This window comes from Spermophilus citellus, assembly GCF_964194105.1.
Source record: "Spermophilus citellus genome assembly, chromosome: 4".
NCBI lineage: Eukaryota > Metazoa > Chordata > Mammalia > Rodentia > Sciuridae > Spermophilus > Spermophilus citellus.
In genome coordinates this window covers 180,937,499-180,953,550 of record NC_138185.1, presented here as the reverse complement: position 1 = coordinate 180,953,550, position 16,052 = coordinate 180,937,499, and the positions used below count along the sequence as shown (strand labels likewise).

At 35.3% G+C, this 16,052-nt stretch overlaps 1 protein-coding gene across 9 annotated transcripts in view; it reads right to left on the bottom strand.

The window, feature by feature from the left end:
• The window catches only part of RALGAPA1 (Ral GTPase activating protein catalytic subunit alpha 1), a 224,815-nt gene that overhangs the window by 48,488 nt on the left and 160,275 nt on the right, over nt 1-16,052 (bottom strand). For all 9 annotated transcript variants that reach the window (XR_014021551.1, XM_081290574.1, XM_081290578.1 and 6 more), the window contains 2 exons: nt 12,981-13,104; nt 2,702-2,857 (listed from right to left, as the gene is read on the bottom strand). Coding sequence is in view for 8 of the 9 variants with exons in the window: in XM_081290574.1 (XP_081146700.1) it covers nt 2,702-2,857; nt 12,981-13,104 (280 nt within the window). In the remaining variant the exon portion in view is untranslated. The remainder of the gene's footprint in view (nt 1-2,701; nt 2,858-12,980; nt 13,105-16,052) is intronic.

Genomic DNA, 16,052 nt, shown 5'->3' with positions numbered 1-16,052 from the left:
TGTAAAAATAGAAGCTAACTGATATATGGCTGCACATTGGGTACACTGAGTGCTATAAAATTATATTAATAACCTACAGTAATTCTGATGACACATTGAAAACCCAAACTTGAAATCCGCTTTTCCCATATGCTCATTCAAAAAAGGATGATAATGGCTTCTGATACCAGTTGTGTAAGGGAACCAAGAAAGCAATTTTACAAAAGCAGACACCTGTTGGGTGTCATCTAGTCCAGTTCTACCTGGGAATAACATCAGATCCCACAGAGTTCAGTCTCCAAAAGTGCTACCTCCTCTTCAGATGCCAATCACAAGTCCCAGGGTATTCTACCTGTGCTTCTGACTGGCTATAAACTGGGGTTCCCAAACCTCCCTCCTTGGTTTGATAAATTTGCTTGATTAGCTCATAGAACTCAGAGAAACATGTTTGCTGGTTTACTACATGGAAAATTACAAAGGGGTGCAGAGTTTCCATGGCATCTCTGGGCATGCCACCCTCCAGGAAGCTCCCATGTGTTCAGCTATCTAGAACTCTTCAAACCCTGTCCTGTTGGATATTTATGGAAATTTCATTGCATAGGCATGATTGAAGCATTGTACAAATGTGATTGGACAAAGAGTCTGAACTAATGCTAATGGACTAAGTGGGAAAACCCAGCAAGGCCTGTCTGTCTGGATTCTTCTTGGCTTCTTTTGCATCGTTCCTTCCTTGTGGGTACATGGCAAAATTCCTTCTGAAATGGAGGTCTTATGATCTACTCTTAGACAAAGTATGTTAAAACATTTCCTTATGGCAGACTCCTAGACAGAAAAGCCAGGGAAGATAGTTCCTTTGACCTTCCCAGGTAAATAGAAATTCTAGTGTCCACAGCCTGCCTTGGGGAGAAAAAGGAAGGTGAAAGGACGTCAGAAGATAGGTAGGGGTATGTGTGGGGTGGGGTGGGGGTTGATTTACCTTTCTGAGACCTGCTTCTGAGGTCTAAAGTAGTTCAACATTATAAAAGACATACTTGTTGTTTTAACCATTTAGGAAATAATGAAGTGCTATGGGAGCTAGCCAAAAATATTAAATAATATCACTGCAACCAAAACAGGATGGTACTGACATAAAAACAGAAACACAGGCCAATGGAACAGAATAGAGTCCAGAAATAACTACAAACATTTATGGTCAATTAATTTCGACAAGGGTGCCAAGAATACATAGGGGAAAGAAGAATCTTCCAAAAAATGGTGCTGGAAAAAATAGATTTCCACATGCAAAAGAATGAAATCAGATCTTTATTTTATGCCATACACTAAAAATCAGCTCAAAATAGACAAAAAACCCCCTTAAGTGTAAGACCTGAAACTAACTAGAAGAAATCATAGGACAATGATTTTCTGGATATCACACTAAAAGTCTAGGCTACAAAAGCAAAACTAAATAAATGGGACTACATCAAACTATAAGGCTTCTGCATAGTAAAAGAAACAATTGACAAACTAAAAAGGCAATGTATAGACTAGGAAAAAAACTTTGCAAACCACATATCTGATAAGGGATTAATATCCAAAACTTATAAAGAACTCTTAAAACTCAATAATGCTAAAATAAATAACTCCCTTAAAAAATGGACAAAGGACCCAAACATATATTTTTCTGGAGAATAGCCTACGGGTACATGAAAAGGTGGTCAACATCACTAATTATCAGGAAACGCAAACCACTACCAGATTTGTTAAAATGGCTACTATAAAAAAGAGATGATAAATGTTGGTGAGAAAACAGAGGAAAGGGAACCCTTGTACACTGTTGGGGGGAATATAGATTGGTACAGCCATTGTGGGAAATACCATGGAGGTTCCTAAATAAGTTAGAAACTACTACATGACTCAGTAATCCCTCCTCTGGGATAAAAATAACTACCTCATTAAGATATCTGCACTCCAAAGATTTGGAAGTCACCTAAGCATCTATATTCATGAATGAATAAAGAAAATGTATGTTTTTGTATGTATGTATATATAATGGAAATTATTCAGTCTTACAATAAAAGAAGATTCTGCATTTTGCTGCAATATGGAAGGATCTTGAGGACATTATGCTAAGTGAAATAAGCAAAAGAAAAACACTGCATGTTCTCATTTATATGTGGAATATTTATATATATATATGTGTGTGTGTGTACTAAGAATAATACCATGTCTAAAGCAACTGAGGGGAGAAAATGGAAAGATATAGGTTAAAACACAAAACAGTGGATATGCAGGATGAACAAGTCTAGAGAGCTAATTAACAGGAGGACTGTAGTTTAATAAAACTGTATGGTATTTGAGATTTTAGTTTAACAATAGATTTTTAGCTGCATTTTTCTATCATATAGAAGTAACTAAGTGAAATGATGAATGTTAATTTGCTTCTCTGTAGTAATCATTTTACTATCTATACGTATCTCACAACATGTTGTAAATTTCAAATATACTTAATAAAAATTTTAAAAAGAGAATTGTATTTTTTAATCACAAAATCCTTAAAGAACCATTGTTCTTTGAGGAAATTACACTTTACTCTAAAATAATCCTGTTTTTGAAGACCACACTGGGTATAGAGATACTACACTGAGAAATAGTACTTGATCACTTGGATTAGTTACATATTTTATATCTTTTTCTTTATTATTAGATTTTAACTCTAACATACTTTTTTCTCAGCACTTACTTTTTTGGTCAAAGAGTCATCAGAATCAGAAGGCATTCTTGTTGATACATGAAATATTACTTCGACCGTAGAGGTAGCAAAATATGGAGTGGTCAGTCCAGTGCTTTTGTTTTTTTGTAGTCCACCCATAAAACCACAATGATTCGTAAGATTTACCTAGAAGCAATGAGACATATAAAATGAGTCAACTAAATACAATTCAAAAATACCATTGAAAATGATTCATTCACTTTACACAAACAATGGGAACAAAGTCTTTTACATGTTATCAATAAATACTAAATCTAGAACTGTAGTTGGTCCTCTGTATCTGCATATTCCATTTATACAGATTTAACCGACTATGCACTGAAAATATTCAGAAAAAACTGTGTCTGTACTGAACAGGTACAAACAGCTTGTCATTATTCCCTAAACAATACAGTATAACAACTATTTATGTAACATTTACATTCTATTAGGTATTATAATTATCTAGAGATTTTTTAAAGTATACAAGAGGATGTGCATTATGCAAACACTATGCTATTTTATATAAGGGTCTTGAACATTCACAGATTTTGGTATCCAAAAGGGGTCCTGAAACCAATCTGCCAAGGATACTGAGGTACCACTGTATGAGGAAGAGCTAATCTGTTCAAGACTAGCCTATATTTTTTCTTAAGTATGAGGATTCCTAATGAGTAGGAGTTAATTAGGAAAGAAATTAACTGCTGTGCACTATGCATCTTTTGTTAGGGAATTAGGTGTTAATAGTAAATTACAAAGACTGAGGGTGAAAAACCAGTTCAGAGAGTAAAAATCAAATCTGGAAATGATTTGGGGAAGAGTTAAAACAATAATGTCAATTTGACAGAATGATTAATTAGGTGTGTCATATTTACTCATAAAATTGGCTTCCTAGTTTTTAAAAACCAATCATAGTCCAGATAAAAAATTCAACAATGCAGAACTATACTTCAATTACATTAAAAAAAACTACAAAGGGGACTTTAAAAATTTTATCTCCTGACTATACACATTAACATCAGGTCATTGCATTGGATTGTATTGACTTGTGTGATACAAAGAAACAAAGAAATTATGGTCACTGGAGAAAATTAGGGAAATACAACAAAGAAAAAAGAAAGCCTAAAAATAATGTCTTTTTACTAGAGAAAAGCACTTATGCATATACTTTTTTTCAAAAAATATTTTTTGGTTGTCAATGGGCCTTTATTTTATTTATTTATATGCAGTGCTGAGAAATGAACCCAGTGCCTCACACATGCTAGGCAAGTGCTTTACCACTGAGCCACAACTCCAGCCCTTGTACATATACTTTTTCCAGCCCTTATGCATATAGTTTTAAACAATAAAATCTGAATACCTGATACAATGGAGAATTACAAAAATAAATTCCTATATTACGTGAATTAAACATGTCTCATTATTAATTACTAATTGCTGAACATTTATGCCATTACTATAAGATCACCTCAATTTCTTAAAATTGTTTTTAAAATTTAGCTTTAGCTAATTAATATATTATTAAAAACTCGAAAGTATAAAAAGGTATACCAAAATATTTTCTGTATCTCTCATCTATCACTACTCAGTTCCCCTCTTAGAAAACAACTTAAGTATTCTTCCAACAGCATTCTTTGCATATATAATTAAATGTTGTGTAAGGTGGTGTGTACATACACATGAAATATGGAAATACAATGTTCTGTACCTTGCTTTTTGTATTTAAAATATCTTGAAAAATATCCCTTCTACAAAGAGCTTCATCATTTTTTTTGTTTTGTTTTCATGGCTTCATGGAAGCTCATTATATTGATGTATAATAATATAACTAGTTTCCTACTTTAAGGATATTTAGGTTGTTTCCAATCTTGCTTAAGTCAATGCTTCAGTAAATAACACTGAGCATCTATCATGTCTTATTTGTGAAAACAGATCTGTGGATAGACAGAAGTTAAACTTCAAGTCAAGGGCATGGACATTTCTAATTTTGAAACACACTACCAAACTGCCTTCTTTAAAGGGCACCAACAATATATGTGAATGCCTGTTTCCCTTGTATCCTCTCAAATACAGTAATATATCAAACTTTGATCTTTGCTAATCTGATGGGTGAAAAATGGTAGCTCGGTATAGTTTTTTTTTTTTTAAAGTGAGAAAGTGATCTATTTTCATGTCAATTATCTGATTATATACAGAAGATAAAAGAAAGTCTCAATTTAGTGTTCCTTTGCTGTAAACACCTTTGTAACATTTTGCTGGTCTGTTTTTAAGTTAAATACTTGGAGATAACTGCAGATACTAACACTGATATGATTAAGAGATGAACATTTTCAATACCACCAGGATCCCCCATGTTGCCCTGTTATGTGAACTGCATCTACTATCCCTTTCACCCGGGCTCTTCCTTAACTCCAGGAAATCACTCATTTGTTTTCCATTTCTATAACTGTCATTTCAATAATGTCTTATAAAAGGAATCATGTTGTGTGTAACCTAAGTGTTGAAGATTTTCCCATTACCGTTTTTTTTTTTTTAAAGAATCTTTATTTTCCTTCTTCTTTTTTTTTTTTTTTCCTGGCATTAAAGGAAAACACAGGGTAGGACACCTGTAAACAAATCATTGTAGTACCCCAAGGCCATAAAATTTTGTATGGGGACAATAAAAGGCCATTTTCATGAGAATGAGTTAGATGGTTGAGCTAGATACTAGGTGAGTGCTCCACAGAGCCTTTATGGAGGGAGAACATATTCCATGATTTCAATGCTCTTGAATTTGTTCAGGTTTGTTTTATGGCCTCGGAAATTGTCTATCTTGATATGTCCTATGGGCACTTGAAAAGAATGTGAATCATTGTATTGTTGGGTGAAGGGCTCTAAAATTGTAGAGTAGATCCTGATGGCTGATGGTATTGAATTCTTCCATACACTTGCTGATTTTCCATCAAGTTCTCTCAATTGCTGAGAGGGGGAATATAATTGTGGATCTGTCTATTCTTCAGCTTCTGCTTCACATCTTTTATAGTTCTGCTGTTTGATGCATATACATGTAGGATTGCTCTATCTTCTTCGTGGACTGATCCTTGCATAAATTATATAATGTCCCTGTGTCTCTGGTCATTTTCTTTGCTCTACAATCTACCTTTTCCAGTATTAATATAGCAAATCTAACTTCCCTTTGATTGCATAACTTTTCCCATCCTCTTACTTTCTGCCAGATTCCACTATTACATTTAAAGTTTCTTTTAGATAACACATGGGTGAGTCATACTTTTTAATCCATTCTGCCAATCTCCGTCTTTTAATTTGTTTTTTAGAGCATTTATATTTCACATAATTATTAATAGAGTAGGGCTTGTGCCTAATATTATTATTTTTTTTTGCTTTCTAGGTCTTATTTTATTTTTTCTGACTCCTATGGGTTACTTAAACATTTTCCAGAATTCTATTTTTATTTATCTATCACTTTTTTGGAGTATTCTTTTTTGAATACTATTTAATGGTTGGCTGACCTAGGTCATGTGTGTGTGTGTGTGTGTGTGTGTGTGTGTGTATGATATGTCCTGTGGGCACTTGAAAAGAATGTGAATCATTGTGTGTATGTGTGTATATATAAGTCATCACAGTCTATCAATATACCTACTTGAGTATAGTAACCCTAACTTAATGTATTTCCCTTTACCCTCCCCACTGTTTGTAATATAACTGTCATAAATATTTCCTCTCTATATATTTAGAAATACATCAGATTGTGTTATAAGTTTTTGCTTCCCCTGTCAAACATAATTAGGAAAACTCCAGAGAAGAAGGAAAGTATAATATTTACCCTTAATTTTTCTTTTCATGCTTTCTTCCTTCCTTTACCACACTCCCTTTCTGTTAACAGAACTTGTTTCAGTGATTGTTTCAGGGTAATAAGTTCTCTTTCATCTGAGAGTGTTTTTTCCCTCAAAGGATATTTTTGCTAGTTATATTCTGAGTTGACATTTTTCTTTCAGCACTTGAAAAAATACTATGTCACTTCCTAGTGTTCTGATTCTGATGAGAAATTTGCTATCATTCTAGTTGTTTTTGTTTACCCCCTTAAAACAGGTCTACTTTTTTCTCTGCTCAAGACTTCTGTTTTTGTCTTTAGTTTTTATAATGATGAGTCTTAGTATGAATTTCTTTTGGTTTATCCTGTTTGGGTTTCACCTAGTACTTTTAGGTTTCTTATAAAATTTGGGAAGTTTTCAGCCATTATTTCTGTCAGATCAGGCAAGGCAGGCAATGGCCAAAGGAGGCAGATTTAAAAGGGCCGCTGAACAGGCTTTATTGAGATATCACTCCCGGGCGGACCCACAGAGGGGACAGGGGAAGGGTCTGAGGAGAAACCGCGTGGAAACTCCACTGGACTGGACTTTTATGGGGCTTACAGCAGGAAGGGAGGGGCTTGGGACAGGAAAAGGTGTTTCTAGGGTCTCTTGCCCCCTTGGAGTTGGTCAGGGGAGTTGGCTGTACTCCAGGATTGGCCAGGGGCTCCTGTTGATTGACAGGCGTTAGTCAGGAGATCTGGCTGATTGATAGGCATTTCCGCTGGCATCTGATTGATGTTCTTTTCCAGAGCAGGCTGCTTTGTTCTAAGTTGCCACTAAGTCGCCACCAAGTCGCTGCCACCGACCTAACATTTTCTTCAAGCACTTTTTCAGACCTAGCTTCTCTTTTCTTCTGGGACTCAGAGTATAAGAAGGTTAGATCTTTTAGTACAGTCTCACAGGTCCCTAAAGTTGTCCATTGTTTTTAGGTCTGTTTTCTCTCTGATGTTCAGGTTGATATTATCTTCTAGTTTACTGATTCTTCTGTACCCCCATTCACATTCTACTCTGTTGCTGGGCCCAGCTAATAAACTTTCTGTTTCAGTTATTATACATTCAGCTCTAAAGTTTCCATTTGGCTGTTCACTGTATTTTCTATTTCTCTGTTGATATGTTCTATTTTTCATTTGTTTGAACTGTGCTCCTAATTGTTCAAGGAAGCATTTCTGCATGGTTGCTTAAAAATTTTTGTTATCTTGGTGTGGGCATCTACTGACTTCTTAAATTTTGTTTGAGATCTCTCTGGTTCTTTGAATACTGAATGATTTTGAATAAAAATGGGATATTTTCATGTTATGAGACTCTGAGTCTTAAAATGACATAGCTGGTAGTTTCCTAACACTGCTCCAGCAGGGAAAAGAGTTGGGAAGAGGGACAAGGTGGTGCCTCATTATTGCCAGGTAAAGGTAGGAATATAGGTTTCCACTAAACCTCCACTGATACCTGCAAAGGGAGAGAGAGCCTCATTACTGCTAGGCGGAGGAAGGATTCTGGCTTCTTATGTTATGTCCACTGATATAGTGGTAGGGTGGCCTAATTACTATTGGGTTATAGGGAAAGTCTTAACTCTCCACCGACCTCCTCTAATACTATCCCAGTTAGGAGAGTCTCATTACTGCTGATTGGGAATAGAATTCCAGGTTTCCTAACTGGACATGGTGGCACATGCTGGTTAAATCCAGTGGCTCGGGAAGCTGAGGCAGGAGGATTGCAAGTTCAAAGCTACCCTCAGCAACTTAGTAAGTCCCTAAGCAACTCAGCGAGACCCTGTCTCTAAATAAAATACACAAAAAGGGTTGACATGTGGCTCAGTGTTTGAATGCCCCTGGGTTCCATCCCCAATACTAAAAAGAATTCCAGGTTTCCTATGTAGTTTCCACTGACACTAAAGTTGGGCTCATTACCAACTGGTGGAGACTGTCTTTCTTCTTGGCCTTCTCTGACACTTCCCCAGTGTAGTGTTGCTGGCACTTCATTATTGCCTCATCAAGGTGGAAGTCTAGACTCCCCATTTGGCCTTTGTTGTAAGGGGTGGGGATGAAGTCAAGGTATTTTCTGAAGTATTTGGCTGGAGTATACCAATTACTTTCTAATTTTTTTAAAATATGTGCCTTTTAGGTAGATTGCTCCTTTAGCTTTTTTTTTTTTTGGGGGGGGGAGGGTCATTTGTGCCTAATGATTTTTGGTGGGGAGGGGTACAGGGAATTGAATTTAGAGGCACTCAACCACTGAGCCACATCCCTAGCCCTATTTTGTATTTTATTTACAGACAGGGTCTCGCTGAGCTGCTTAGTGCCTCGCTGTTGCTGAGGTTGGTTTTGAACTTGTGATCCTCTTGCTTCAGCCTCCAGAGCCACTGGGATTACAGACATCTGGGCCTAGCTTCTAATGATGTTTTTCAGTTATCAAAACATCTTCAGTTCCAAGTCTTGTATATATGTGAGGGAAAAAAAGGAAACGTGGAAAATTTATCATTATGCATTCCTCAGTCCCAAAGTCCATAGCTGTTCTGCCTTCTTTCTACCTTTCAATCTCATATTAGTTTTGTAAGTAATATCGAAGGTTTTTGTTGTGTTCAGCATGAAAATAGGGACTGTACATGTATTCAAACAATCTAAAAAAGAAGATCCCTTTGTACAAATTTGATGGGACTTTAGTACATTCACAGACAAGTACAACCTACAGATATTGTGGATATCACATATAAATTGATCAAATAAGGAGTCTTGGTGACTGTTGTTTTCACTTAGAATTGTTTTTAAGGTACATTCTTGTTGTAGCACTTATCACTATCCATTTCTTTTTATGGCTGATTAATAACTTTTGTGGATATACCACATATAATTTACCCATTTATCCACTGAAGAACATATGGGCTGTTTTCACTATTATGTTATTATGAATAATTCTGCTATAAACATATATGTACAGGTTTACATGCATACTTGTGCCTTCATTTCTCCTCATACATATTTAGAACTGTTTAGTTATATGGAACCTCTATGTTTAATCATTTGATGAGTTGCCAGACTGTTTTCCACAAGGTTACATCATTTTATATCCCCTCTTATAGTGTATGAAAATTCAGATTGTTCTAAATCCTACCAAAAGCTATTTTTGATCCTAGCCACTTTGAAGGGTGTGAAATGATATAGCACTGTGGTTTTCATATGCATTTTTCTGATAGCCAATGATGTTGAGCATCTTTTCATGTGTTCTTTGGAGAAAGGTCTATGTGGTCCTTTGACAATTTTTAAATTGTCTTCTAATTTTTTATTTGTCTGAGTTCTTTTTATATTCTAGACACAACTATCAGATACATTATAATAATTATTTTCTCCAATTTTGTTGGCTGTCTTTTAACTCTGTTGAGAGTGTTCCTTGAAGTACAAAAGTTTTTATTTTGATGTTCTTATTATCTAATTTTATTTTGTACCAGGAATTGACTCGAGGAGCACTTTACCAATAAGCCATATTCCCAGCCCTTTTTTATTTTGAGACTGGGTCTTGCTAAGTTGCTTAGGGCCTTGTTAAATTGCTGAGGTTGACCTTGAATTTGTGATTCTCCTGTGTCAGCTTCCCTAGCTGCTAGGAATTACAGGCATATGCTACCACAGCCAGTTTATTATCTAGTTTTCCCCTTGTTGCTTATGCTTTTAGTATGACATACAAAAATCCTTTGTCAAAACTCGCCCTTATATTTTCTTTCAAGTGTTTCATAATTTTAGGTCTTTGGTCCATTTTGAGTCAATTTTTATATATGATGTGAGGTAAGTTCCAACTTCATTCTTTATTTAAAATTTTTTTTTTTTGTAGTTGTAGATGGACAGAATTTCTTTATTTTGTTTATTTTCATATGGTGCTGAGGATTGAACCCAGTGCCTCACATATGCTAGGCAAGTGCTCTAGGCAAGTGCCCTCCAACTTCATTCTTTTGCATATGACTATCCAGTTGTTCAGCACAATTTGTTGATAAGATGGCCTTGGCATCTACGTCAAAGATCAGTTGACTATAAATAAGTAGATTGGTTTCTGGACTGTCAATTCTATTCCATTGATCTATATGCCTACCCTCATGTTAGAACCACATCACATTATCTTGATTTGCTTTGCTTGGTAGTGTAAGTTTTTAAATCAAAAAGTGAGTCCTACTAATTTGTTCTTTTCAAGTCTCTCACTTTTATTAATACTTTTATGGCATTTTATACAGAGAATCCATTTATAATATCTTTTATACTTTTTAAAGACTTTTCAGACACATCACCTCTACTGAACTTTAAATCATCTCCATTGGGTGAGAGAATATTATTGGGGCTGGGGTTGTGGCTCAGTAGCAGAGCACTCGCCTGGCATGGGTAAGGCACTAGATTCAGTCCTCAGCACCACATAAAAATAAATAAATAAAGGTATTGTGTCCATCTACAATTAAAAAAAAAAAGAATATCTACAACTAAAAAAAAAAAAGATATTGTGTCCATCTACAACTAAAAAAAAAAAAAATACTATTACCTGTGGTAAATGCAAAGAGGCCTCAAAACTTAGAAAATTCACTTAAAATAGCAGATCAGCCATAAAAGTGTATACTAAACACTAAAGACCAATATACCATACATTGAGAAAAACAGTGGGATTAAAAAAAAAATCAGTGAGATGAAATGCCCTTTAGAAGGTTCAAGTCTACTGCAATGGTCTTCAACAATTTTGCTTATATGATCTCTATAAGCTTTTTAAGAAATTATTTATTAAGTTGACAACTATAATAAAAATTTCATCACAAATTTAAATGATTGCTAAAGATATAACTTACAGTGTACCTTATGTTTCACGTATATGTACCTTAAATGTTTTTGTCAAAAATTTGAAACTACAGATTTGGCTGATTCAATATACATAAGATGTTTGCTTTTAGCTTAATGATAAAATCAGCCATATCAGATTCATTTTCTGTTAGAACATGTCTGGTGCTTCATTTTTTAATTCAAACAAGAATATCACAAACCTCTATGAAAAATACCTGGCTTCTGAGTAATAATTTTGAAATAGACAGATGTGACAGAGGAACCTTGAGTTGGTTGCCAGGACAACATAAGTGCTACACCTTTCAATATTTCTTGCCTTGCTGTCAGAGACTCTTACTTAGGAGAACACCTTCTTGAACTGGTGCCAAACCTCTCTGGGACAAAGTAGGATTTGGGGTGAGTGAGTAGTGTGCCTTCTTTTACAAAGTAAAAGAACAGAAAAAGAGAGGCAAGAGAGTACAGATAAGCCCTCTAGCATTAGTTATTAGTAAATTGAGGATCTGAAAATTAATTTCCTTGAAATTAAACATGCACATGTGCCCACAGAAAGCTCTGTACAGTCTAAAGTCTTAGTTTGAAGATCACCAATCTATTGGTCATTGTTGCAAGGAAACTCTAGATCTTCTAAACCTATGAGTTCAGTACTCTGACAAAATATTGTCTCAAAAAAAACCAGTCACCACTCTGACTTTCAAAGTCCCAATTGCTACTATATTCACAGATGAGAAGTAAGACAGAAACAATAATAAACCATCATTACGTTATTGTGTCTCCTAAAATAAGGACTCTAAAATAGGCTGAAAAGAAAAAGAAAAATAACCCTCTGCTTCCAAATAGCCATGGGCTACATTTGTGATTTCAAACAACAGATGGAAAATATTTTTTTAAAAATTGTATTTGTGCTGAACACTATAATATAGACTTTTTTCCTTGTCAAAATTTCTTAATACATCAGAGTTGGGGTTGTGGCTCAGTGGTAGAGTACTTGCCTAGCACATGTAAGGCACTGGGTTCACTCCTCAGCAACACATAAAAAAAAAAAAATAAAGGTATTGTGTCTGTCCATCTATAACTACAAACATATTTTTTAAATTTCTTAATACATCATAATAACTATTTATACAGAATTTACATTTTATTAGGTATTACGAGTAATCTAAAGATGAATTAAATGAATTACAGTAGATGGGATAGAGAGAGAAGATGGGAGGGGAGGGGAGGGGGGATAGTAGGGGATAGGAAAGGTAGCAGAATACAACAATTACTAATAGGGCATTATGTAAAATTGTGGATGTGTAACCGACGTGATTCTGCAATCTGCATTTGGGGTAAAATTGGGGGTTCATAACCCACTTCAATCTAATGTATGAAATATGATATGTCAAGAGCTTTGTAATGTTGTGAACAACCAATAAAAAAAAAAGACGTGTGTTCACCAAAAAAAAAAAAAAAATAAAGATGAATTAATACAGGAGGATATGTGCATAAGCACATACTTCAATGTTTGATATAAAGGACTTGAGCATTTTTGGATTTTGGTATCCACAGGGGTTGAGGGACCAATCTCCCAAGGATAACAAGGGATGGCTATAAAATATTTGGTATAATTTAAAAAAATACCTCCCAACCAAGACCAGCCACAAAATCTTCATATGCTTGACTTCCTCCAGTATTGGTGAGAATGGAGTGTTTATCTTCTTGTCCTTCAGCAACATAAAATACTGCAATCTTATGTGTCTCTCTGCTGTAAAAAAAAAAAAAAGATTACATCATTCAATAATTCATTTTTCCATTCATTCATCCAATAATTAAGTTCTATGTACAAAATATATGGCAATAAGAAAATGAAAAAAGACTTTGATCTTATAGTCTACAATAGGACAAGTAATTACAATATAAGTAAGACATCATAAAAGTGACAAAATTGCTTTGGGAATAGAAAAAAGGCCTGACTACTTCTGACTGGAGAAACAGCAACTTCTAAGGGAGAAGGGTAATACTGAGTTAGGGGAAGGTTAGAAGATTGACAAATGAAGAAAAAGAGTATAAGGAAGGACAGATAAATGTGAATGCATAAGCATGTGAAGAGTTGTATGTTGTACAATATGCTGAATCCCAGGGCTAAAAAGATTTTGTTTTAGAATTAGTAGGAATATAGAGATGAATGAGAAGTGATTAATTCTTTCAGAGTACTTATAATACAAAGGAAACATATATAACTATAAAACTGTGTGGATTAATTTTCAAGTCCTTATGCATTTTTAGATCTCTATAAAAATTTCAAGGTATTCATAAAAGCAAATTTCTTATCAGCAATTTGTTTTTCCAAGCTAAGTAGGGTACACTATGCTTGGTCAATGTTGATTTATCAAAGCATGGGTTGACAACCTTTATTCCCAGAAGGTAAAGTTACCATACCATGAAGGAATTACCAAAACTCAAAACCACCACCAACAAAAAAACACCCCACAATAAACAGAAAAAAAACTATAACCAATAAGTAAATGAGAACTGAAGTCAAGATGGGTGCATTGTATCATGTCTGAAATCCCAGCTACTAGGGAGGCTGAGACAGGAAGATCAAAACTTTGAAGCCAGTGAGATCCAGTTTCAATATAAAAAAATACAAAGGGCTAGGAAGGCAGACCAGTGGGGTACAGTGCTTGCCTAGCATACATAAGGTCCTGGGTTCAATCCCTAGTACTGGTAACAGTTTAGTCTGACAACCAAATTCTGCCATGCATCTTGAGGAAGTTGCCAATCATGATTGTGGGTTTCAATATCAGCAACAAAGAGGTTTCAGTGCTTTCAATAATAGCAGTATTTTACTTAGGCTGGTAAATACAAACGCAAACTTTTAGTATGCCTGATGCATCATTAGGATAATTAGTATAAGCAGTAAAGTATAATTTGGCAAGGCAAAGGACCTCCCAAAACCACAGAGTATAGATCTGGGTGGTCACTTTTCCAAGTAAAATACAATTTAACTACTGAAAATGATTCTTAAAAAATCATTCAAAGTCTTTGGATATGTCCTAAAGGCATATAGAAAATGGGGAAATATTCATTAAAGAAAATATATTAAGGGGCTGGGAGTGGCTCAAGCGGTAGCACGCTCGCCTGGCATGCGTGCAGCCCGGGTTCGATCCTCAGCACCACATACAAACAAAGATGTTGTGTCCGCCAAAAACTAAAAAATAAATATTAAAAATTCTCTCTCTCTCTTTTTAAAAAAAGAAAATATATTAAATCTTGGGAAGAACAGTTTTTGACACATGAGCCACAACTTGTTCCCTTACCCCACCCCCTCGGCTCCATATTAGAAGTTTTGCCCTAGGCATTTTACTCATGTCTAGAAGACAGAGATATCCTCTTCTCCTCCAGATCCCAGTCCGAGGCTATAGTTTTACTATGGAAAATGTAGGTTCTTAGTGGCATTTCTCATGTTTGCCTAGCTCTGTGTTACAGAAGTTCTTCAGGGGTGGATGAGTGGACCACATAGACTACCCTTTACTCAATCAGTTCCCTTTCTTAGAACAGAAACTTCGGGTGCTCCAGGTTGAACTTCCTAACATTCTCCATTCTAGCTTGCTAGGTGCATGTATAGATTTTGCTAGGAGAAATAAGTTAAGAACAGTGACTGCCAAACTCTCCCAAGATCCCAATTATAGAGCAAAGGTGTCACTCTGGGAAAAGCCAGTTGCTGACCCTGGCTCAGGTGTGATAGAAGATAGGTATCTAGGATAAAAGGCAGGTCATAAAGGCAAAGAACTTAGCAGTAGTTCTGCCTGAAAGGAATGACTTTCAGGCAGAACTACTGCTAAGTTGACACAACTTGGAATAAAGCAATTAAGAGAAGCTAGCAGCTTGATGACAAGAACAAAACAGCAAAGCAGTCAGAAGTTTAATAAAGAGGAAGAGGAAAAGACATAGCAAAGAAGAGCCTTTCTGGGATCAATTCTGCAGGTCAAAATCTTGTGCATAGGTACCATACTGTGTCCAATCAGGAGCAATTAAGAGTAAGGTATACAACATTTCCAAAGTGACACAGAGACCTATCAACCTAGGAAAAGCCTCAATGGCACTGAGTAATACTTTCAGGGTAGAAGCCTAGGAAGTGAAGACTTAAAAATAACATCTGGTCATTCCTGGTAGTCTGGAAGTCTGTGTGCAGGGCCCAAAGCTATATTCCTTTTGGAATAATTAGTGAACCTTCACGCTATTAGTCTGTGGGTGAAGGTGGAACAAACAATGGAAATGCTGGCTCTACTAATATCAGACTAATGCATGAATATCAAAACAAGAGAGAAAAATCAGTGAAACCAAAATTGTTTCTTTAATATCATCAATAAATTGACAATTTTTAGCTAGATAAGAAAAAAAGACTTCACTAAAATCAAGAATGAAAGAAGGGGCATCACTACATACATTACAGAAATAAACGGGTAAAGGGATACTATGAACAACTTTATGTGAACAAATCAAATGTGAGATTAAGTGGACAATTTCCTAGAAAAACACAAATTACTAAAACTGACTTGAATAAGAGACTGAATATATGAATACATGTAGCAAGACTTTGATTTAAACATTTGATTGGAAAGGAAGAAGTAAAAATATCCCCATTTGCAAATAACATGATTTTATATATAGGAAATTCTAAAGAATTTACTAGAAAGATGTCTAAGCTAA